This window comes from Melospiza melodia, chromosome 30, assembly GCF_035770615.1.
Source record: "Melospiza melodia melodia isolate bMelMel2 chromosome 30, bMelMel2.pri, whole genome shotgun sequence".
NCBI classification, from domain to species: Eukaryota; Metazoa; Chordata; class Aves; order Passeriformes; family Passerellidae; genus Melospiza; species Melospiza melodia.
Window position 1 is genome coordinate 1836448 of NC_086223.1, and position 24919 is coordinate 1861366.

The following is a 24919-nucleotide window of genomic DNA, read 5'->3' on the forward strand; positions in this document are numbered from 1 at the left end:
GATTTCAGGATCCTCTGGTGGCAGCTGAAGGGAAATGTGCAGATGTTTCCTGCTCCTTTAAATCCATTTTTTTGCATTTTTGGGGGGATTGTGGTGGTAATTATCCCACCCTGGGATTCTCCCCTCTCCCCATCCCATTCCTGCATTTTGCGAGGGGAAAAAGCAGCTCCAGGTGATCCCATCCAGCCTTAAAAACACATTTTCCCTTCAAATATCCCCCCCCAAAAAACCATCAAATCCCCAGGTTCTTTGCTAGAAATGAAACCATTCCCATCCCTCCCTGCTGAGTGAGGCACAATAAATCCATTTAATACCCAAATTCCCCGCTCCCACTCGCACCCAGAGCTGAATTCTGCCTGGAAAATGCAGATTCAGAGCATCTATTTGAGGTTTTATTCCTCCACCCACGGGCCCTGCTGGAGCAATCTGCTCCCTCCTTGCTGTCAGTGCTGTTAATTATGGCTCAAGATGCTGCTTTGGACCTGGGGTTGCATTTCCAGGCTAAAAATCTGTGTTTATTTGCATGGCTGAGGTGATTTTCCCTCTGTTTTGGGGGGTTTGTTAGGTGTGGAAATCATTTTTTTGACAGATTTTAAAATTTTTCTTCATTTTCTATTAAAATTGGTGATTTATGCGTGTGCATATGAATGGAATTTATTGTGAAAAATTGGAATATTGATATAAAAATGGAATATTTCTATCTCTAATTGCAGATCTGCAATCCACTCAAGAGAAATAGAACAAGATACCAGGATGGGAGAATTCTTTAATCCTGATTAAATTAAATTAACTCCTACCTGTTTGCATTGTTAGCACAGCTTCTCCCAGCCTCAAGGAAAAGAGGGTAAAAGGGAAAATTGGGGAAAAAAATAGATTTATTATTTATTTTTCTAAGGGGAATAAACATATTTTTAAAAAAGGAAGCCTGGATGTGAAATTATGCCCAGGTTCTGAATGACCTTGAAGTGATTTTTTTTTTTTTATATTTGAAGGATTCCTCACCCGAATCCTTCCCTAAATCCAGATTTTCTCCCAAAATCCCAGCTGCAGCACAAACACCCAGGGTCTGGTACAATTCTTGCTCTTTAAAATCTGTTTTTCTTCAAATCTGTGGCATTTCAGAACTCTTGGATGTTTCCCAGCAGTTCCAGGGGCTGCGGGGGAAGAGAAGAACCCAAAATCTTGCTGTTCCCATGTGCAGAAAAACAGGAAAAACCAGGCCTGAAACTGTTGGAATTAATAATTCAAAATTTAACCATCGGAAAAAAAGTGAAATTCAGAGAAGAAAAACCCCACATTAACTCATCACCATGACAAAGGAGATCAGATTTGGGGTAAAAAAAATGGGTGATGAATTCCCTTCTCCTTCCCACTTTGGGGAAAGAACAAATTTTTAGGGAAATTCTTGATTTGGGAATAAAACTTCCAAAAATGGGGCATGATCATGACTCAGCTGGAGCATTTTGGTGTATTTATATCATAAAATGCAGCAAAAAACTCCCCAGGGGCTGCAAGAAAGTCGAATTTGGGGTCTGAGTGCCACCAAACATCCATATTTATCTGTAATTGTTCCATAAATTCAGCAGATGAGAAGGAAAATATTAATTAGACAGACCCTGCCTGTGGCACTAATCACCAGCAGTGACAGCTGAGCCAGCCAAGGGATAAAATACACCCAAAATTTGATTATCAGAACAAATAGCTGAGGAGCGGGAGAAAATTAAAAATAAAGAGGGGCGAAAAATCCATAATGCAACAGCATTTTGTGGTGGGGGGGATGAAAATTTACCTCCTGCTGGATTTGGGATTCTGGTTTTGTTTTTTTCCCTCAGTTTAGGGATTATTTTGTAGGTGAATGCTGAATTTTGGTGGCACAGGAGGAGTAGAAAGTGCTGAGAGGTCTCAAGTCAAAGCCTCCCTTGGGGTCAGGGGATCCCAATATCCATCCAAAACCAGTGGCTCATCCCAAACAGGGGGAAATGTAAGCAAAATTAGAAAAAAAAATAAAAATGATGAGGTTAAGGGGGTGATTTTGAGGTTTCCTGCGATGTCCAGGCGCTCCTGACGGATCTGAATCCTGGATTTAGCCCAGGATTTATCCCAGAGTTTTGTCCCTAAATCCCTCTCTGTTCCCACTGGCCATCAGAAGACGAATTTTGGTGGAATTTCAGATTTATTTCCCCCCTCTCTGTCTCCTTCAGGGCCAAAGGCCACAATTAACAATATAGCAATTAATTAAGTGATTCCAGCGCTTTGGGACATGGAAGGCTTGGGATTCCTTGGGATTCCTTGGGATGGATCCCTCAGGATTTGTCAGGATTCCTTGGGATGGATTCCTCAGGATGGATTCCTTGGGATGGATCCCTCAGGATTCCTTGGGATTATTTGGGATGGATTCCTGTGGATTCCTGAGGATGGATTCTTTGGGATTCCTTGGGATTCCTCAGGATGGATTCCTTGAGATTCCTTGGGATGGATTCCTCGGGATTTGTCAAGATTCCTTGGGATGGATCCCTCAGGATTTGTCAGGAGTCTTTGGGATTAATTCCCCAGGATTTGTCAGGATTCCTTGGGCTGGATTCTTTGGCATTCCTTGGGATGGAATACTCAGGATTTGTCAGGATTTCTTAGGATGGATTCCTTGGGATTCCTTGGGATGGATTCCTCAGGATTCTTTGGGAGTCTTTGGGATGGATTCCTTGTGATGGATCCCTCAGGATTTGTCACGATTCCTTGGGGTGGATCCCTCAGGATTTCTTGGGATGGATACCTTGGGATGGATCCCTCAGGATTTGTCAGGATTCCTTGGGATGGATTCCTTGGGATTTGTCAGGATTCCTTAGGATGGACTCCTTGGGATGGATCCCTCAGGATTTGTCAGGATCCCTCAGGATGGACTCCTTGGGATGGACTCCTTGGGATGGATTCCTCAAGATTTGTCAGGATTCCTTGGGATGGATCCCTCAGGATTTGTCAGGATTCCTTGGGATGGATCCCTCAGGATTTCTTGGGATGGATACCTTGGGATGGATCCCTCAGGATTTGTCAGGATCCCTCAGGATGGACTCCTTGGGATGGATTCCTCGGGACGGATTCCTTGGGATGGATTCCTCGGGATTTGTCAGGATTCCTTAGGATGGACTCCTTGGGATGGACTCCTTGGGATGGACTCCTCGGGATTTGTCAGGATTCCTTAGGATGGATTCCTCAAGATTTGTCAGGATTCCTTGGGATGGATCCCTCAGGATGTATTCCTCAGGATCCCTCAGGATGGATTCCTCGGGATGGATCCCTCAGGATTTCTCAGAATGGATCCCTTGGGATGGATCCATCAGGATTTGTCAGGATCCCTCAGGATGGATTCCTTGGGATGGATTCCTCAGGACGGATCCCTCAGGACAGATCCCTCGGGATGGATCCCTCGGGATGGATTCCCCAGGAGAAGCGCTCAGCACTGCTCGGCCTCCACAAACCCCTCCTTCTCCTGGCTGGCCGCCTCCACCTCGGCGTACGAGCCGTGGTTGCCGTGGTTCCGGAATTTCATGGCGGGCCAGCGGTGCGGCCTCCGCTGGGGACAGAAACAGGGGCAGGTGAGCAGCTGGGACAGGGCCCCGAGCCACGATTCCTGCGGGGAAAATGGGGGGAATGGGGGGAGAAAAAAGGGGGAAAATAATGGGGGGAAATGGGGGAAAATAATGGGGGAAAATGGGGAAAAAATGGGAGGAAAAATGGAGGGGAAATGGAGGGAAAATGGAGGGAAAATGGGGAAAAATAATGGTGGAGAAAGATGGGGGGAAATGATGAGGGAGAAAGATGGGGGGAAATATTGGGGGAAAATTATGGGGGGAAATGATGGGGGAAAATATTGGGGGGAAATGATGGGGGAAAATAACGGGGGGGAAAAATAATGGGGGGAAACAATGGGGGGAAAATAGTGGGGGAAAAAAACGGGAGGAAAATAACGGGGGAAAAGAGTCCTGGGCACAAAGGGTGTCATTGGTAGGAGCATTTTGAATGATAAAAGTGAATTTTAAATGTTGTTTCATATTTCAAAAGGGTTATTTGGAATGCCTGGATCTCACTGGATGGGAAGGAAACACATCCACGGATCTGAGATGATGGGAAGGACACAGATCCAGAATTCTGAGATGATGGGAAGGACACAGATCCAGGCTCACGGATTGAGGGATCTGGGCAGGCTGGTGAGGACCCCGGTCCAGGAGAGGGGAGGATGAGGAGGATGGGATGATTCCCCGGGCAGGGCTGAGCTGCTGCCTCACCTCGATGAAGAAGAGGGCGGCGCTGGACGTGGGGTGGCCGCTGATGTAGATCCCGGCCAGGATGGCCCCGGCCAGCACCAGCACGGCCACCACGATGCCAACCACGGTGCCCGTGGGGATTGGGGCACCCGCGCTCTGTGAGGGCAGGCTGCTCCCTGCAGGGAAATGGAAAAGGTCAGGAGGCTTTCAGAAAACTGTTAAATTAATATATATATATTTTTTTTTTTAATTTACAAAATTTAAAATTTAAAACCTAAAAAATATTTACAAAATTTAAAATCTAAAAATACTTAGAAAAATTAAAATCAAAAATTCTTAAAAGGTATAAAAGGTAAAATTTAAAATGTAAAAATATTTACAACATTTAAAATTAAATTTTTTTTAAATTATAAAATTTAAAAATTTAAAATTTAAAATTATTTACAAAATGTAAAGCTAAAAATTCTTACAATGTATAAAATTTAAAATGTAAAAATATTTACAACATTTAAAATTAAAAATTCTCAACATTTATAAAATTAAAAATTTAAAATTAAAAAATGTACAAGTTTTTAAAATTTACAAATTTTAAAACATACAAAATTACGTTAATGAATTATCCAAGCATTGTTCTATTCCTTGTCCAAATCACAAATTATTACCAAAATAAAGAAAAAGCTTTTTAAAAAAAAACTATACTAAGTAAAAAGGCCTTTTTTACCCTCTCCTCCTGCAAACTGGTTGAGTTTGGTGTCATCTGAAAGGAGAAAACACAGCAAAACAGAAAATCAGGAGTTTTCAGTGATATCCTCATGTTTCCCACCCAATTCCTCCCCCCAGGATGGGATTTCTGGGGAAATCGAATTTCTGGGGTGGAGGGGTCGTTCACTGCTCCCCGTGGAGCTTTGATCCATCACTGGGTGTCCCTGCTCAGCCTGTGGAATTTACATCCCAAAAAAACCCACGGGATGATCAAAATCCACTTCCCAAATCCCAAATAAACCCACGGGATGATCAAAATCCACTTCCCAAATCCCAAAAAAACCCACGGGATGATCAAAATCCACTTCCCAAATCCCAAATAAACCCACGGGATGCTCAAAATCCACTTCCCAAATCCCCAAAATAACCCACAGGATGATCAAAATCCACTTCTCAATTCCCAAATAAACCCATGGGATGCTCAAAATCCATTTCCCAAATCCCAAATAAACCCACGGGATGCTCAAAATCCGCTTCCCAAATCCCAAATAAACCCATGGGATGATCAAAATCCACTTCCCAAATCCCAAATAAACCCACGGGATGATCAAAATCCACTTCCCAAATCCCAAATAAACCCACGGGATGCTCAAAATCCGCTTCCCAAATCCCAAAAAAACCCACGGGATGATCAAAATCCACTTCCCAAATCCCAAATAAACCCACAGGATGCTCAAAATCCACTTCCACCCTTTGGCTCATTCTGAAGGACCTGGATCTACCAGACAAGGCTTCGTCCCTCAACAGGCTCCACATGATCGCCCTCACCGGGGTGAAATCCTGATCCAGAATTCCCAGGGCTGGGACTCCAAATCCCAATCCAGAATTACCAGAGTTTGGATTCCAAATCCTGATCCAGAATTCCCAGGGTTTGTATTCCAAATCCCAATCCGGAATTCCCAGGGCTTGGCCTCCAAACCCTGTCCAGAACTCCCAGGGCTTGGCTTGGATTCCAAATCCCAATCCAGAGTTCCCAGGGCTGGGATTCCAAACCCTGATCCTGAATTCCCAGAGTTTGGATTCCAAACCCTGTCCAGAATTCCCAGGGCTTGGCTTGGCCTCCAAACCCTGATCCAGAATTCCTGGGCTTGGCTTGGTCTCCAAACCCTGATCCAGAATTCCCAGGGCTTGGCTTGGATTCCAAACCCTGTCCAGAATTCCCAGAGTTTGGATTCCAAACCCTGTCCAGAATTCCCAGGGCTTGGCTGTGCACCAGAGCTCCAGGAGCAGAACCAGGGGGCTGGAAGGGCTGGGTTGGATGTGGATCCAAAAACAGGGAGCACAGGGATCCAGGGATCTGGGATGGTGGGGAAGATGAGGATCCGGGGATCTGGCCTGGATGGAGAAGACACAGATCCAGAAAATTCAGCTGATGGGGAGCTCATGGATTCAGGGATCTGGGATAATGAGGAGGTGGATCCAGGGATCTGGGCTGGTGGGACAGATGCAGATCCACCAGTCTGGGCTGACTGGGAAGGACACAGGGATCTGGATCTGGGCTGGTGGAGGATGTGGATCCACAGAACCTGACTGGCTGAGAAGGACACGGATCCAGGGATTTGGGCTGGATGGAGAAGACACAGATCCAGGGATCTGGGATAATGAGGAGATGGATTCACAGATCTAGGCTGGTTGGACAGGATGTGGATCCAGGGATCTGGGCTGGTTGAAGAGGACACAGATCCAGGGATCTGGGCTGGTTGGAGAAGACACAGAGGTAGGGATCTGGGCTGGTTGGACAGGACACAGATCCAGGGATCTGGACTGGTTGGAGAAGACAACAGATCCAGGGATCTGGGATAATGAGGAGATGGATTCACAGATCTGGGCTGGTTGGACAGGATGTGGATCCAGGGATCTGGACTGGTTGGACAGGACACAAATCCAGGGATCCTGGCTGGTTGGACAGGACACAGATCCAGGGATCCGTGCAGGTGGAGAGGACACCAAGGGCCAGCTCCCCTCTCTGGTGGAGCCGCTCCTCTGCTGCTCCCCACCTTCCTCCCGCTGCAGCTGCCGTTCGCTCCCTTCCAAGATCACAAATTAACTCCACGCTCTGTGTCACACACGGAGCCTCTTGTTCCTTTTTTCCAAGAACCAGCGATGGGCTGGAAAACAATCTCGCGGCCGAGTTCCAACCCTCCCCTCCCTCCTTGCCTTTAATTGCTCCTTTCAGAGTGAGCCCTGCCAGGCAGGAGCTCGTTCCCCCACCCAGCTCTGCAGGACAATTACCACGGCTCCTTTCTATTTATCCTAATTAGCACTTGGCGTTATTAAGCGGCCAAATTGCGGCGCTACCTGCGCCAGGCTCGGCGGAGCCGGCCCCGCGTTAATGGGATTATGGAGCTCTGGACGCCGGGGGTCTCCAGGGGACATCGGGGCTTTGTGTGGAGCAGCAATGCCGAGAAATGAGCGATCACCGCGGGAATTCCAGGCTGAGAGTCCTGGCACCAGCGAAATCCCAAACCCCTCTCTCTGGGATTGACCCCTTTAGGATCCGGAGATTCTCCCCCACCAGGGTTTGGTTGCTCTCTGACTTTCACAAATGAATAAAAAAAGCCGGAAAAAACCCAAAACTCTACCCAGCACGCCTCACTGCCCCAAGTGTCACCTCTTGGCTGCCCTTCCCATCATCTCCTGTTCTCATCCACCCCAAGGACGGGGTTTGGGTGCCCTGGGATGGTGGGACGTGTCCCTGCCCTGGGGATGGGGTGAGCATTGAGGTCCCTTCCAACCCAGATGCTCCTGGGATTGCAGAACTTCACAAATCCAGGTGGAGAAATGAACCTGGGTGGGGATTTTGGGAAGATTTTGGGTGGGACGAACTGGGATGGAATTCCCAGAGCAGCTGTGGGATCCCTGGAAGTGTCCCAGACCAGGCTGGACAGGGCTTGGAGCCACCTGGGATGGTGGGAGGTGTCCCTGCCCGTGGGACTGGATGGGATTTAAGGTCCCTTCCCACCCAAACCATTCCAGAATTCTGCTCCAAAACCCATCTGGTGTTTGCTTGGATTTGGATTTGCTTTTTGAGGAGGTGAAGGACCCGTCCAGGGGTCAGGGACAGGGATCACTTGTTCCAGGGATCAGGGAGTCACCTGTCCAGGGGTCAGGATCAAGGATGGGATCACCTGTCACAAGGAAGAGGATCATGGATGGCGGGGATCTTCCCTTCAGGGATTGAGTTCTGGCATGGGGGATCACCTTGCCATGGATCAGGGATGGGGGATCAGCTGTCCAGGGCTCAGGGATCCCCTTCCCAGGGCTCAGCTGTGCAGGGACACCACCAGGGTTGGGGTCACCTGTACAGGGACAACCCCAGGGCTGGGATCACCTGTCCAGAGCCACCTCCAGTGTCAGGGTCACCTGTCCAGGAACACTCCCAGAGCTGGAATCACCTATCCAGGGACACCCCCAGTGTCAAGGTCACCTGCCCAGGGCCAGGGTCACCTATCCAGGGACACCCCCAGGGTTGAGGTCACAGGTCTGGGGGCACCCCTAGGGCTGGCGTCACCTGTCCAGGGCCAGGGTCACCTGTCCAGGGACACTCCAGGGTTCAGGGTCACCTGTCCAGGGACACCCCCAGGGCTGGGGTCACCTGTCCAGGGACACCTCTAGGGTTGGTGTCATCTGTCCAGGGACAACCCCAGGGCTGGGATCACCTGTCCAGAGCTGAGGTCACCTGTCCGAGGACACCCCCAGAGCCAGGGTCACCTGTCCAGGGCCACCTCCAGTGTCAGGGTCACCTGTCCAGGAACACTCCCAGAGCTGGAATCACCTATCCAGGGACACCCCCAGTGTCAAGATCACCTGCCCAGGGCCAGGGTCACCTATCCAGGGACACCCCCAGGGCTCGGGTCACCTGTCCAGGGCCACCCCCAGTGTCAGGGTCACCTGTCCAGGTCCCACCTTCGGTGGTGAGGCTGTCGAGGAAGAGCGAGGCCGTGGGGGAGGTGACAGCGCCGGGTGACACCGACACGGAGCTGCCCGGGGGCGCCGAGTAATGATCGCCCTCGGCCAGATCCTCACAGCTCTGCTCGTCCGACTGGCGGGGAAAAACAGGAGAATTTGGGTTAAAAGGAGAATTTGGGTTAAAAAGGAGAATTTGGGTTAAAAAGGAGAATTTGGGTTAAAAAGGGAATTTGGGTTAAAAGGAGAGTTTGGGTTAAAAGGAGAATTTGGGTTAAAAAGAGAATTTGGGTTAAAAAGGGAATTTGGAGCTGCTTTTGCCCAGCAGGAATTCCAGGAGGGCTCTGCGGGGTCAAACACTGAAGTTCAAACACAGAAGTGACCCAGAGGGAGGAAAATTTGTTAAATATTTCAGCAGGACAAGTGACAAATCCTGGGACAAATCGTGGGGCAAATCCTGGGGCAAATCCTTTGTGCACCTCAGGGTGACCCCGTGTGGGTCCAGCGACCTCAAAGGGTCTGGTGAAATAAATCTGAATTTTCGGGAGGAAAGTAGAATAAAATCACTAAAAAATCACCCAAAAAAAAAAAAAAAAAAAAAAAAAAAAAAAAAACAAAAAAAAAAAACCAAAAAAACAAAAAAAACCAAACAAACCCCCCCCCCCCAAAAAACCCCCCAAAACCAAAAAAGCCCCAAACCAAACCAGAGAAAAACACAACAAAACTAAACTAAAAACCCAAATCAAAAACGCCCATCAAAATCAAAGCGAACAAACAAAAGCCATGAAAAGCAAACAAAAATAAGGGAAACAAAAAAAAAAAAAAAAAAAGAAAGAAAGAAAGAAAGAAAGAAAAGGGAAAAAAAAGAGAAAAGGCCAAAGCAGAAGCAGATGTGGACACAAACAGGGCTCGTTCCTTCCTGCCTGCAGTGAGTAAGAGTCACGCTCCAGGAGGAGGGGGAATAACGGGAATAAGGGAAAAATGGAATAATGGGAATAAGGGAAAAATGGGGGAAAAGGGAAAAATGGGAATAAAGGAAAAAAATGGGAATAACGGGACTATTTATTGGGATTCATTGGGATTTATTGGGATTGGAACTGGGATTCATTGGGATTCATTGGGATTTATTTGGATTTATTGGGATTTATTTGGATTTATTGGGATTTTTGGGACTCTCTGTGCCCACCTGGCCGCAGCCGTAGCTCAGCCACTCCTCCCGGTACCGGTCGAAGCCACTGGAGCACCTGTGGGGAAAATCAGGATTATCCAGGGCCAGGTTGTGGGAAATGGATTTGAATGAAATGTTTAAAACTCGACAGAAGGTTCACAGAATGTACATTTATAAATAAACTCGGAGATAAGAAATGTTGATTTAGAAATTGTATTGAATAGGGCAGACATTGTTGAGAGAAAAATGAAATTAGAAACAAGTTTCAAAAGGTGGCCTGGCAAATAAAAATAAAACTGGATAGTTTCAAGAAACAATAAAAAGAGAACAATATTATATAATAAAATATTATATATATATATATATTTATATATATAATAGAAGTTGTATTGTAGTAGGAACCATGAGGGGTAATTTTAGATTATTATCTTTAAGGCATTTACAGCATGGTGGGGCTAGAACTGATAGCCAAAGGAAAGGGGGAAATGAGGAGAAAAGGAGAAGAAAACCAGGAGAAAAAGAAAGGGAAAAGCAGGAGAAAAGGAGAGGGAAAATCAGGAGAAAAGGAGAGAGGGGAAATGAGGAGAAAAGGAGAGAGAAATGAGAGAAAAGGAGAGGGGAAAACAGAAAAAAAAAAAAGCGAGGGAAAATCAGGAAAAGGGAGAGGGGCAATGAGGAGAAAAGGAGAGGGAAAACAGGAGAAAAAGAGAAAAAAAAATAGGATAAAAGGAGAGGGGAAATCAGGGGAAAAATGAGATAGGAAATGAGGAGAAAAGGAGAGGGAAATCAGGGGAAATTGAGAGGGAAAAATCAGGAAAAATGAGAGGGGAAACCAGGATAAAAGAAGAGGGAAATGAGGAGAAAAGGAGAGGGAAATATCAGGAGAAAAGGAGAGGGAAAAGTTGGGAGAAAAGGAGAGGGGAAATGAGGAGAAAAGGAGAGGGAAATGAGGAGAAAAGGAGAGGGGAAAGTTGGGAGAAAAGGAGAGGGAAATGAGGAGAAAAGGAGAGGGAAATCAGGGGAAAAGGAGAGGGAAATCAGGGGAAAAGGAGAGGGGAAAATCAGGAGAAAAGGAGAGGGAAAAATTAGGGGAAAAGAAGAGGGGGAAATTAGGGGAAAAGGAGAGGGGAAATGAGGAGAAAAGGAGAGGGAAAAGTTGGGAGAAAATGAGAGGGAAAAATCAGGAGAAAATGAGAGGGAAATGAGGAGAAAAGGAGAGGGAAATATCAGGAGAAAAGGAGAGGGAAAAGTTGGGAGAAAAGGAGAGGGGAAATGAGGAGAAAAGGAGAGGGAAATGAGGAGAAAAGGAGAGGGGAAATGAGGAGAAAAGGAGAGGGAAATGAGGAGAAAAGGAGAGGGGAAATGAGAAAAGGAGAGGGAAAAGTTGGGAGAAAATGAGAGGGAAAAATCAGGAGAAAAGGAGACGGGAAAGTTGGGAGAAAAGGAGAGGGGAAATGAGGAGGAAAGGAGAGGGGAAATGAGGAGAAAAGGAGAGGGAAATGAGGAGAGAAGGAGAGGGGAAATGAGGAGAAAAAGAGAGGGAAATGAGGAGAAAAAGAGAGGGAAATGAGGAGAGAAGGAGAGGGAAAACGAGGAGAGAGGCCCCGGCTGAGTTTGAGTTTCCGCTCCCCGCACTCGGTGCCAGGGCCAGGCCGTGAGACCCACGAGGCTCCCCTGGGCTCCTTCCAGCAACATCTGCACAGGAAAAACACTGCAGGAGCTCCAGCTGACATCAGGCAAACGCCAGCCCGAGAATTCCCCGCAGGAACAGAGCTCCGACCTTTGCAAAGGCCCAAACCCCAAAAAACAACCCCTACAAAAAAAAAAAAAAAAAAAAAAAAATCCATTTACCCGCCGGGGACGTGGAGAAACCACAGAGAAAATTCTGAGATCTCCGGCTCCTGTCACAATCATGGGGCTCAGCAGAGGTTAAAAAAAAAAATTACGGATTTTTATTATTTAGGGGGTTGGAATCACAAGGTTCCAAGGCTGGAGCTCCACTGGGGAGGATCTGCAGAAAAGCCAGGGGTGACAGTGGCCCCTGCTGCTCCAGGGCTGCGTTTCCAGAAGGTTCCTGCCAGCTGGAATCACCCACTGGGGAAGCTGAGATGTCCCCAGGGACACAGGGCTGGCAGCCAGGGCACAGGAGGGAACAGCAGCAGCTGGGTGAGAAAGGGTTAAAGGGGGTGAGAAAGGGTTAAAGAGGGTGAGAAAGGGTTAAAGGGGGCTGAAAATGGTTAGAGGAGGGTGGGAAAGGGTTAAAAAGGGTGACAAGGAGTTAAAGAGGGTGAAAAGGGGTTAAAGGAGATGGAAAAGAGTTAGAGGAGGAGGGAAAGGGGTTAAAGAGGGTGAGAAAGGGTTAAAGGGGGTGAAATAGGGTTAAAGGCAGGAGGAAAAGAGTTAAGGAGGGTGGAAAAGGGTTAAAGAGCATGAAAAGGGCTAAAGAGGGTGGAAAAGGGTTAAAGGAGGGTGGAAAAGGGTTAAAAAGGGTGACAAGGGGTTAAAGAGGGTGAAAAGGGGTTAAAGGAGATGGAAAAGAGTTAGAGGAGGAGGGAAAGGGGTTAAAGAGGGTGAGAAAGGGATGGAGGAGGGTGGAAAAGGGTTTAAAAGGGTGAAAAGGGGGTTAAAGAAGGTGAGATAGGGTTAAAGAGGATGGGAAAGGGTTAAAGAGGGTGACAAGCAGTTAAAGAAGGTGAAATAGGGTTAAAGGAGGTGGAAAAGGGTAAAAAAGAGGGAGAAATAGGGTTAGAGGAGGGTGGAAAAGGATCAAAGGAGTGAGAAAGGGTTAAAGGGGGTGAAATAGGGTTAAAGGCAGGAGGAAAAGAGTTAAGGAGGGTGGAAAAGGGTTAAAGAGCGTGAAAAGGGTTAAAAAGGATGAAAAGGGATTAAAGAGGGTGAGAACGGGTTAGAGGAGGGCGAGAAAGGCTTAAAGGCGGGTGGAAAAGGGTTAAAGATCGTGGAAAGGGTTAAAGGCGGGAGGAAAAGGGTTAAAGGCGGGAGGAAAAGGGTTAAAGGAGGGTGGAAAGGGGTCAAAGATGGTGGAAACGGGTCAAAGGAGGGTGAGAAAGGGTTAAAGGCGGGTGGGAAAGGGCTGGCATGGGATTCCCAGAGGAGCTGTGGCTGGCCCTGGATCCCTGGCAGTGTCACCCTGCGACAGTGGGAGGTGGCCCTGGTGGCCCTGGTGGCCCTGGGGTGGCCCTGGGGTGGCCCTGGTGTGGCCCTGGATGGGATTTGAGGCCTCTCCCCAACCCAAACCATTCCAGGCTCTGACAAAACCCCATTTCCCAAACCGAAACGAGCAGGACGAGGAAGGGTTTGAACAAAGCTCAGCCCAAACCAGGCCCAGCCTCGAGTTCTGTCACCAAAACCACGCCAGCCCCAGAATGTCCCCTTGCCACAGAGCCACCAGGGTGTCCCAGGGACCCAGAGCTGCTTTGGGGTGGCTCGGGGGACACGGAGGGGGTGGCAGGAGAGCAGAGCGGGGTTGGCACAGGATCTGTGTTACTGGGTCCCCTCCCCTGGCGCCAGCTCTCAATCAAGCCCTGCAGCTCCATCCCGTCAAATCTGCTCTGCACAGCCCTGCCCGAGCTGGGGGAGAGCAGGGACGGCTCCACATCCAAAAAAAAAAAAATCAGAAAATTCCACCCCAAACCTCTGCTGGCCCCATTGCTGATGAGCAGGGGCTGTCCCCAACGCTGTCCCCTCCCTGCTGTCCTTCCCCTCCCTGCCCTTCCACTGATCCCGACCCAAATCTGGACAAATTCCCCTCATTTTTAAGCTCGCTGACAAAAATGCGAGTCCTGCCTCAGGTCCCAGCTTGTTCCAGGACTAAAAAAAAAAAAACAGCCCAGGAAATGCAGCTTTGGAGTGGCTTGGAATTGGAGAGCGGGTCACGGCTGAACACAGCACTCAGCGCTCCCGAAAAACAACAAAAAAGGGGAAATTATCCCCAAAAAAAGGGGAGGGGACGGGGGCAGCACCTCTGCAGGACGTGGCACCAGCTGCAGTTGAAGGTCAGCTCCGAGCTCAGGCACGTTTCACAGCTCTGGTGCTGCAGGCAGGCTGCAAAAACACAGAGGGGAGAGAGGGGAGAGGCTGGGACAGCAACCTGGCCACAGAGAGAAACACAAATGTCCCAAGCACTGCTCAGGACAGGGCCAGCTGCTCCCTGAGGACACCAGGATGGGCTGGAGACCCCAGGGTGGGACTGAGCTGCTCCTGAGAGACCCCAGGATGGGCTGGAGACCCCAGGGTGGGGATGAGCTGGTCTCTGGAGACCCCAGGACAGGCTGAGCTGGGGATGCCAGGATGGGGTGAACTGCTCCCTGAGGACACCAGGATGCAGTGAGCTGCTCCCCAGGAACCCCAGGATGGGCTGGAGACCCCAGGGTGGGGGTGAGTTCCTCCATGGGGACCCTAGGACAGGCTGAGCTGCTCCCCAGGAACCCCAGGATGGGCTGGAGACCCCAGGGTGGGGCTGAGCTGCACCCCAGGGACCCCAGGACAGGGTTGTCCTCTCTGGGGACCCAGGGACAAGCTGGAGACCCCAGGGCAGGCTGAGCTGGGCACCCCAGGATGGAGTGAGATTCACTCCAGGACAGGCTGAGCTGCTCTCCAGGGACCCCCAGAATGGGGTGAGCTGCTCTCCAGGGACCCCAGGATGGGCTGGAGACCCCAGGGCAGACTGGAGACCCCAGGGCAGGCTGAGCTGGGGACCCCAGGATGGAGTGAGATTCACTCCAGGACAAGCTGAGCTTCTCTCCAGGGACCCCAGGACGGGCTGGAGACCCCAGGGTGGGGGTGAGCTCCTCTCTGGGCACCCCAGGGTGGTGCTGAGCTGCTCCCAGCTGCCATCACCCCCTCCCTCCACCACCCCACAGACGCCAAACCCCGGGAGATGGGGGGCACCATCACCCCCAGCCCTGCCTTGGCTGCCTCCTCCTGCTGGCATCCAGGGCCTGCTGGGGTTTGTGGGTGCCATTTGGGGTGCCCAGGGGGCAGTGGCACTCACTGGGCAGCGGGGTGAACTCCACAGCCGACAGGCTGCTGATCCTGCTGGTGTCCAGCTCCACTCGGTGGTACTCGTAGATCGTGCGGCGCCGGGACTCTGCAGCAGAGTTTGAGCTTTAAACCGGGTTTAAAACCCCCCTGCAAGGCCTAAACACCCTGCCCAGGGCTGGGCCAGGCTTAAATCCCCCTGCCCAGGGCTGGGCCAGGCTCTGGGGGAGCTGCTGAAAGGCAAAGGTGGCCCCAGGTGTGGGGTTGTGCCCTGGCAGGAGGGTTGGGCTGGGAAATGGATTTGTGGGAAACCCGTTCTCAATTCCCAATTCCATCCTCAAAATCCAAATTTTCCAAAGCTGCCAGGAGTGAGGGTGGGTTGGGGTTTGTGTCACCTGTCCACTAAGGGGAAAACTGGAAAAAAAAAGCCAAAAAACCACTTATAGTGTGTTGTAATTAGGAAATAATTGCCTTCTGATTGTGATGGTGTGACTTATAACATCTGTATTGTCCCACACTTGACATGAGAGTGAAAATAGAATAAATTTTTTAAAAATCCTCTCAGTTGTCCTATCTCTGGGTCAGAAAAATCTTCATCCAACGGGCTGGGAGCTGACCCTGCCCAGCCCAGTTCAGCCCAGTTCAGCCCAGTTCAGCCCAGTTCAGCCCAGCCCAGCCTGGGCCAGGCTCCAGCCCTGAGCTGCTCCCAAACAGCTCCAAACAAACATCACTGGGCTCTGACTCACTCCCCCTGATGCCTCAGGTTTTAATTTTTATATTTTTTTTTTAGATTCTGTGCTGCTTTAGTGTGTGGGTCTGGGCTTTTATATTAGGGGATGGTGAGCTCTGTGCACAGAGCAGGGAGACAAAACAATTCCTGCTCCAGCTGGGCACCAAGGACAAAGGATCCAAATCTCAGCCCCAAGAGCACAAACACCGTGGGCTGGAGAGAGAAAAACAAGGATGGGACTGCATGGGCTGAAGGTGGAATGGGACAATTAACTCCAACATGCAAAACGAGCAGAATAAAAGTGAGACCTCGTGAGCAGTCATGCATTTTGGGACCATTTTGGGTTCATTTTGGGTTCATTTTGTGACCATTTTGGTTCACCTTGGGTGCAGCCCTGGCTGGGCTCTTGTGCTGCCCAAGGTGGATCCATGGAGGAGATGCTTTGAATAAATCCCTGCTTTATTCTGGAATTCTGGCCTCAGTTCCAGCTCAGCCTTCTCAAGGCACCTCCCAGGGCTCCTGCAGCTGTTCCCCCCCAAAAAAATCTCCTCCTGCCCCACCTCTTTGGAACTGAGGAAGGGCTGGATTTCCCTCCTCTTCCTCATCCTCATCAGCTGGGAATCGGGGAAAAGCTCCTGGACTGGGCAAAGCTCCAGCCAGAGCGTGAGGCCATGGGGAGATGCACCCCAAAAAGGGATCCCAAAATGGAATCCCAAAAAGGGGTCCCAAAATGGAATCCCAAAAAGGGGTTCCAGAAAGAGGTCCCAAAATGGGGAACCCAAAAAGGGGGAACCCAAAAAGGGGTCCCGAAATGGGTCCCAAAAAGGAGATCCCAAAAAGGGGTCCCAAAATGGAATCCCAAAATGGGATCCCAAAAGGGGGTCCCAAAAAGGGAACCCAAAAAGGGGTCCCAAAAAGGGGTCCCAAAAAGGGGTCCCAAAAAGGGGTCCCAAAAAGGAAACCCAAAAAGGGAACCCAAAAAGGGAACCCAAAAAAGGGGAGCCCAAAAAAGGGGAGCCCAAAAAAGGGGAGCCCAAAAAAGGGGAGCCCAGAAAGGGGTCCCAAAAAGGGGTCCCAGAAAGGGGTCCCAGAAAGGGGTCCCAAATAGGGGATCCCAAAAAGGAATCCCAAAAAGGGTCCCAGGGAACATGAGGGTCAGGCAAACCCCACAGCCCTCCTCACACTCACTGGGAATCCAAGCAGGGCATCCTCCCACCCCAAACCCCCCAAGACGAGGATCCCACCCCAAACTCCCCAAGACGAGGATCCCACCCCAAGACGAGGATCCCACCCCAAACCCCCCAGATGAGGATCCCACCCCTCTCCCTACAGGCTCAGCCCCCCAGGCACTCACCAGGCACGTCGGGCGAGGGGTTGAGCACCATGAAGGCGTCCGAGAGCCCGGCCTTGACCGGGTGCTGGCTGGCGCTGATCTGCAGCACTGGCACCGGGATCTGCAGGGACACAGGGTGGCACAGAGGCTGGCACACATCCCAGGGATGCCCCAGCCCCACGGGAACCCTCCTGCCCCGTCCCCCTCACCTCCTTGTAGCCGAACACGATCCTCCCGCTGCGGTGCAGGGCGGCCTGGAAGGTGAAGCTGCCCATGTCCTCCTTGCCCTGCAGGTAAACCTTGTCCCACTGCACCACAAACACCGTCCCTGGGGGCGAGCAGAGCTGCTCAGGCCTTCCCTCTCCCCCTGCTCCAGCCAACCTCCACCCCACAACCTGCAGCAGCCACCGGGAGCGGAGCAAAACGGGGTGGGGAGAGAGGGATGGGAGAGAGGGATGGGAACAGAGAAGGGATGGGGACACAGAGGGATGGGGACACAGAGGGATGGGAGAGAGAGGGATGGGGACACAGAGGGATGGGAGAGAGAGGGATGGAAAGAGAGGGATGGGAACAGAGAAGGGATGGGGACACAGAGGGATGGGGACACAGAGAAGGGATGAGGACACAGAGGGATGGGAGAGAGAGGGATGGAAAGAGAGGGATGGGAACAGAGAAGGGATGAGGACACAGAGGGATGGGGACACAGAGGGATGGGGACAGAGAAGGGATGAGGACACAGAGGGATGGGAGAGAGAGGGGTGGAAAGAGAGGGATGGAAAGAGAGGGATGGGGACACAGAGGGATGAAAAGAGAGGGATGAAAAGAGAGGGATGGGAACAGAGAAGGGATGGGGACACAGAGGGATGGGGACACAGAGGGATCTTCTGATCCATTCCTGCCTCAAGGGTGACTGTCGCAGACATCTTTCATGAATTTTTTGTTTTTAAGATTTTTTCCTCTTGAGAAGATGAGAGGCCTCAGGAACAAAATGCAAACATTGATTATCTGCTGCTGTGGAATGCAGCAGGTGCATCTCTGATTGGCCCATGTTAGTTGTTGCTAATTAATGGCCAAATCACAGTCAGCTGGCTCAGACAGAGAGTCTAAGCCACAAACCTTTGTTATCATTCTTTTTTATTCTGTTCTTAGCTAGCTTTCAGATGAAATGTTTTCTTCTATTCTTTAGTATAGTATGGTATATATTAATGTAATAATAATGTATATCATTAATATATAATATATAATATATAATATATAATATATAATATATAATATATAATATATAATATATAATATATAATATATAATACATTACATATTATACATTACATATTATATATATAACACATTACATATTATACATTACATATAATATATTATATATTATACATTACATATTATATATATTATACATTACATACAATATATCATATATTATAGATTATAGATTATATATTATATATCATATATTATATATCATATATTATATTGTAATGTTGTAATGTAATAATAATGTATATTAATGTAATAATAATGTATATAATACATAGTATATATTAATGTAATATATATAATAAAATAATAAATCAAGCCTTCTGAAACACAGAGTCAAATCTTCGTCTCTTCCCTCATCCTCAAACCCCTGTGAGCACGGTCACAGGTGACAGAGCTGACACAGGAGGGGAGCTGCTCTCACCATTGTCCAGGTACTGCACGGTGGAATTCCGGGAGAAGCTGGGGTTGAAGTTGGCCATGAGGGGGGCGATGTACTGGGTGGCCGTGAGCATGCGGTGGATGACGTCCCCCGTGAAGATGAAACCTGGGTGGGCCGAGGATGAAGGTCACCTTCCTCCTTCCTGCCTCACCCATCCCTTTTGTTGCCCCTCTGACCCCGCCGTGTCGCCCCGGTCTCTGCAGGAGCAGAGGGAGCAGCAGCTGCTGACTGCCCGAGGAGATTTGGGGTGCAGGGAGGGGTTGGAAGGGCTGGACCCCGATCTCTGAGCTCACTGGGGCTCAGGGAAGGGGTGTGAGGGTAGAGCCAGTGCCAGAGCCATGTCCAGGCCCTGCTGTGGGCATTGCATCCCATCCTGTCCAGTCCTATCCTGTTCATCTCGTCCCATCCCATCGATTCCATGGATCCCATCCCACAGATCCCATCAACCCCACCCTGTCCATCCCATGGACTCCATCCCATCTCATGCAACCCATCCCATGCTATGGATCCCATCCCTGTCCATCCCATCCCATGGATCCCATGGATCCAAATCCATTCCATCCCATCTCATGGATCCCATAGATCCCATCCCATGGATCCCGTCCCATCCCATTGATCCCATCCCATGGATTCCGTCCTGTCCCATCCCATCCCATGGATCCCATCCTGTCCCGTCCCAACAATTCCATCCCATCCCATGGATCCCATCCCATCCCACAGATCCCATCCCATCCTATGGATGCCATCCCATCCCATGGATCCCATCAATCCCATCCTGTCCCATCCCATCGATCCCATGGACCTCATCCCATCCCATGAATCTCATGGATCCCATCCCATGGATCCCATCCTGACCATCTCATGGATCCCATCCTGTCCTGTCCCATCTCATGGATCCCATCCCATGGATCCCATCCCATCCCATCCCATCCCATCCCATAGATCCCATGGATCCCATCCCATAGATCCCATCCCACAGATCCCATCCTGTCCCATGGATCCCATCCTGTCCTGTCCCATCCCATGGATCCCATCCTGTCCCATCTCATGGATCCCATCCTGACCATCCCATAGATCCCATCCCACAGATCCCATCCTGTCCTGTCCCATCTCATGGATCCCATCTCATGGATCGCATCCCATGGATCCCATCCTGACCATCTCATGGATCCCATCCCATCACGTCCATCCCATCCCACGGATCCCGTCCCATCCCGTGGATCCCATGGATCCCATCACGTCCATCCCACCCCACAGATCCCGTGTCCCGCCCCGCTCACCGCCGGTGGCGATGGTGACCTGCCGCAGGAGGTGGCCGTAGAAGGGGAAGTCAAAGGACAGGACAATCCTCTGTGGGGTGGAGAGAGGGAGAGACACAATCAGCCCTCGGGAAAACTCTGGGAATGGGGAGAGAGGGATGGGGAGAGAAGAATGGGAGAGAGAGGAATGGGGAGAAGGATGGGGAAAGGGATGGGAGAGAGGGATGGGAGAGAGAGGGATGGGGAGAAGGGTGGGGAAAGGGATGGGAGAGAGAGATGGGAGGAAGGATGGGGAAAGGGATGGGAGAGAGGAGGGATGGGAGAGAGGAGGGATGGGAGAGAGATGGAGAGAGAAGGATGGGAGAGAGAGAAATGGGGAGGAAGGATGGGGAAAGGGATGGGAGAGAGGGATGAGAGAGAAAGGGATGGGGAGAAGGGTGGGGAAAGGGATGGGAGAGAGGGATGGGGAGGAAGGATGGGGAAAGGGATGGCAGAGAGAAGGATGAGAGAGAGGCATGGAGAGAAAAGAGCGGGAGAGAGAGCGACCCCGCAAGTTCCTTCATCCCTGGGACGAGCAGGAGGCCTCGAACACTTCCCAAACCCTGGAACTTCCCAAGCCTCTCACAGGGCCCCAATGACCCGGGGGACACAGGGACACCATGGGGCTCACCCAGGGGACACCTGGGGCTCACCAAGGGGACAAAGGACACCCGGGGCTCACCAAGGGGACACAGGGACACCATGGGGCTCACCCAGGGGACACCCGGGGCTCACCCAGGGGACACAGGACACCCGGGGCTCACCAAGGGGACACAGGGACACCATGGGGCTCACCCAGGGGACACAGGGACACCATGGGGCTCACCCAGGGGACACCCGGGGCTCACCCAGGGGACACAGGGACACCATGGGGCTCACCCAGGGGACACCCGGGGCTCACCCAGGGGACACAGGGACACCATGGAGCTCACCCAGGGGACACCCGGGGCTCAACAAGGGGACACAGGACACCCGGGGCTCACCAAGGGGACAAAGGACACCCGGGGCTCACCCAGGGGACACAGGGACACCATGGGGCTCACCCAGGGGACACCCGGGGCTCACCCAGGGGACACAGGACACCCGGGGCTCACCGAGGCCTGCCGGTGGGTGTTGGAGAGGATCCCGTGCACCCTGACGTGGCTCCCGTTGGCGGCCGCCAGGTCCACCCAGAGCTGGCGGCTCCGCGCGTCCCCCGGGCCGTAGAACCGCGACACGTAGTAGCTGTGGTTGTCCTCCTGCGGGGACAGGGGACACGGGGACACGGTGGCACGGGGTGACCCGCGGGGTGGGGAGGGCGCCCGACACAAAGCAGGGATGGATCCAGGGAAAATTTGAGGAAAAATCCCGGAAAAATCCGGGAAAAACATGGGATAAACACAGGATCAATCCAGGGAAAGTCCAGGATAAATCCAGGCATAAATCCAGGGATAAATCCAGGATAGTATGGATAAATCTGGGAAAAATCCCGGATAGCATGGATAAATCTGGGATAAATCCAGGATAAATCCAGCGTGGAAAAGTAGGGATAAATCCAGGAAAAATCAGGGAAAAATCCTGTAAAAATCCTGGATAGCATGGATAAATCTGGGATAAATTCAGGATAAATCCAGCATAGCAAAGCAGGGATAAATCCAGGAAAAACCTGAGATAAATCCAGGGAAAATCCTGGGACAAACCCAGGGAAAAACCTGGGATAAATCCAGGAAAAAACTTGGCATAAATCCAGAAAAAAATCTGGGATAAATCCAGGAAAAACATGGGATAAATCCAGGGAAAAATTCAGGATAAATCCAGGAAAAATCCAGGATAAATACAGAAAAAAATCTGGGAAATATCCCAGAAAAATCCAGGATAAACCCAGGAAAAACCCAGGGTAAATCCAGGATAAACCCAGAAAATATCCAGGATAGACCCAGGAAAAATCCAGGATAGACCCAGGAAAAATCCGAGATAAATCCCAGATAAATCCAGGACAATGTATTTGTTTTAGTTTAGGGGAAATTTGGGAGAGAATTTTTGAAGGGATTTTTAGAAAGTAGGTTTAATTGTTTGGGGTCTTTTTAATTGGTTTGGGCAAAAAAATATTTTTGGGAGAAAAGCGGAAAAATTTGTTTACCAAGTAATAAAATTTCAATAATGTTAAATAATCAAATAAACAATAAAATAAATAATAAATAATAAAATAATTAATAAATAATAAATAATAAAATAAATAATGAAAATACCCAAATTTTGGTGGGATTTCATTATTTATTTTATTATTTAATATTATTCAAAAACCCCCAAACTTGGGGTATTTTGGGAGGAGACAGGGGAAAAACCCCTCCAGGCCTTGCACAGGGTGAGATGCACCTGTGACCTTGTCCGTGGCCCCAATCCAGGGGCAGAGCCCAAAAATTCCCCAGGAAATTGCTGCTTTTCCCTCCTCAAGCACCATCACACCCTCCCTGCGGTTCCCCAGCATCCCCAAAAACGTCACTGGTGGTTTTGGGGGTATTTTTAAACATTTCCACGCTGGGATTTTTTCATGGTCGCTCTCCATCCCTGAAGGATGAGCTGGAGCAGAGTGAAAGAAGCCGCTTTGTCCCCCCGAGTGCCACCAAAACCAGCGGGACATGTCACCGTCCTCCAAAAACCCCCTCCCATCCCCCATGGAGAGCGCAGGGAACTCCCGCGGCCGCCACAAATAACCCGGAGCTAATTGAGGGCGGTTAATTAGGCTGGGAGAGCCGGGGGAGGTGTCCCACAAGGTGACACCGAACAGAGGACCCCCCCCCCTGGACACCAGGGGACAACGAGTGGCGTTGTCCCCGCGTGTCACCGAAGCACCCAGGGCTGGGAGGGATGCCGGGGTTGTAATTAGCCACTCTGGGTGTAATTATCTTCTCTGGGGTGTAATTATCCCCTGTGGGATGTGGGATCCGGGATCCAGCCCCACACGGAACCGGAGCCGGACTGGGGACAGCTCTGGGGTCCGGGTGGGATTCGGGGCACAGATCCGGGCAGGGGTCCGGGCAGGGGTCCGGGGCGATCTCGGAGCTGTAATTATCCATTCTGGGTCTAATTATCCTCTCTGGGGTGTAATTATCCCCTGTGGGATGTGGGATCCGGGATCCAGCCCCACACGGAACCGGAGCCGGACTGGGGACAGCTCTGGGGGCAGGAGGGGATCGGGAGCGGGTCCAGGCCCAGATCGGGGCACAAATCCGTGTGGGGGTCCGGACGATCCTAGTGTTGTAATTACCCACTGTGGGTGTAATTATCCTCTCTGGGGTGTAATTATCCCCTGTGGGATGTGGGATCCGGGATCCAGCCCCACACGGAACCGGAGCCGGACTGGGGACAGCTCTGGGGGTCGGGGCACAGCTCGGGGCGGGGGTCCGGGCACGGGTCCGGGCACGGGCACACTCACCACGATGCGGGTCTCGTTGGCGGGCAGGGTGTCGATGGCCAGGCTGCCGCCGCCCAGGTCCTGGCTGATGCGGGTCCCCTCGGCCGCGTCCCGAGCCCTCCGTCCCTCGCTGCCGGGGGGGCGTCCTGGGGACACACGGGGAGGGGGCGGCGCGGCTGGGACGGGAGTTGGAGGGGTCTGACCTCGGTGAGCAGCGGGGCAGAGGCGGGGAAGGGACAGGGACAGGTGACAGCGACAGCGGCCAGGGGAGGACAGCGGGGGACAGCACCCACAAATGGCAGTGGCAGCCACCCCAACTGAAGCGACACCAGCGCGACACCAGCGTGGCACCAGTGTGGCCGTGTCCTCGATGTCCCCAAGCGTCCCAAGCTGGGACGGGCTCCAGGTGTCCGGGCAGGTGCCAAGGAGCCCAAAATCGCCTCCCTTCCCCCCTTCACGCATCTCCCGAGCCCCGCGGAGGCCGGAACACGGCTGGGGAGTGGGGGGGGAGGATAAAAAAGGCATTTGGGACCAAATCTGCCGAGAATCAGGAGGTTCCTGGCAGCGCAGCGCGGCACGGGCGGGGGCGGTGGGGACGGCAGCTCGCCCACGGCGGGGACACAGCCGGGACGTCTGTCCCCAAACGGGGACACTGCACAGCCCCCCCAGCCCGGGGGAGCGGGGTCTCACCGCCACCCCACGGGAGTTAATTGCTAATTGCTGCTTAATGAGCTCCCGGGGCTGCGTTCTGCTGCCTGGTCTCCGGGAGGGGAAACTGAGGCACAGGGTGGGGGGAGCAGGGCTGGGCGGGACAAAGGGGGGTTCTGTGCCTAGGGGGGCACAGGGGGGACAGTGCGGGCAGGTGTGGGGTGTCCCACAGAGCAGAGACCCCCCCCCCAAGAAAATCCCCCAAAATCTCAGCCCCAACCGTGCCACGGTCGGGGGGAGAATCCTACATGGGGACCCCCCCTCAGCAGCGAGAACAGCCCCCCCGCTTCATCCCAGCGCTGCCCAGCACAGATTGGAGGGATCCGGGCACCCCAATTTGGCTGCGGAGATTTTGGGGCGGTGGGGGCACGGAGACACCCCCAAAGCTCAGCAGAGGGAGGACGGACACACAGACCCCCGGACAGACCCCCAGGGCATTGCGGGGACCCCCCCAGCCCCCCGTGCACCCCCGTACCTGCGGCCAGCGCCCCTCGGAGCAGGCAGAGCAGGAGGAAGCCCCCCCAGAGCATGGTGGGGGTCGGGGGGCTCAGCGCCCCGCCATGGGCCGGGACCCCCGCGAGCCGCGCACCGAGCGGAGCCGGAGCCGGAGCCGGGCGGGGCCGGGGGCGGGCCCGGGGGTGGGGATGGA

At 51.6% G+C, this 24919-nt stretch overlaps 1 protein-coding gene across 3 annotated transcripts; it reads right to left on the reverse strand.

Annotated features, from left to right (window-relative positions):
• Window positions 1-857: 857 nt before the first annotated feature.
• PLXDC1 (plexin domain containing 1) lies at window positions 858-24879 on the reverse strand. Of its 3 annotated transcripts, none has more exons than XR_010030915.1 (15): window positions 24746-24879; window positions 23584-23708; window positions 21263-21406; window positions 20151-20220; window positions 18853-18975; window positions 17366-17484; window positions 17178-17277; window positions 15107-15202; window positions 14076-14157; window positions 10114-10171; window positions 8928-9063; window positions 4981-5016; window positions 4281-4435; window positions 3021-3568; window positions 858-2982 (listed from the first exon to the last, which is right to left on the reverse strand). XR_010030915.1 is itself a non-coding variant. In XM_063178733.1 (14 exons), exons 1-14 carry the CDS (start codon window positions 24798-24800, stop codon window positions 3449-3451), a joined length of 1419 nt encoding a protein of 472 aa, XP_063034803.1. In that variant the 5' UTR covers window positions 24801-24879; the 3' UTR covers window positions 858-3448. The 3 variants fall into 3 exon arrangements, 1 of the variants encoding a protein (XP_063034803.1); XR_010030914.1 differs by having other exon boundaries at window positions 858-2278; window positions 2771-3568; XM_063178733.1 differs by having other exon boundaries at window positions 858-3568.
• Window positions 24880-24919: the final 40 nt, after the last annotated feature.

Coding starts and splice junctions, on each gene's coding strand:
- PLXDC1 (XM_063178733.1), bottom strand. CDS start 24,800: ATGCTCTGGGGGGGCTTCCTCCTGCTCTGCCTGCTCCGAGGGGCGCTG. Junction 18,976..20,150: donor GGTCACCATCGCCACCGGCG/GTGAGCGGGGCG, acceptor CGGCCCACCCAG/GTTTCATCTTCACGGGGGAC. Junction 15,203..17,177: donor CCCCTCGCCCGACGTGCCTG/GTGAGTGCCTGG, acceptor ACTCTGCTGCAG/AGTCCCGGCGCCGCACGATC.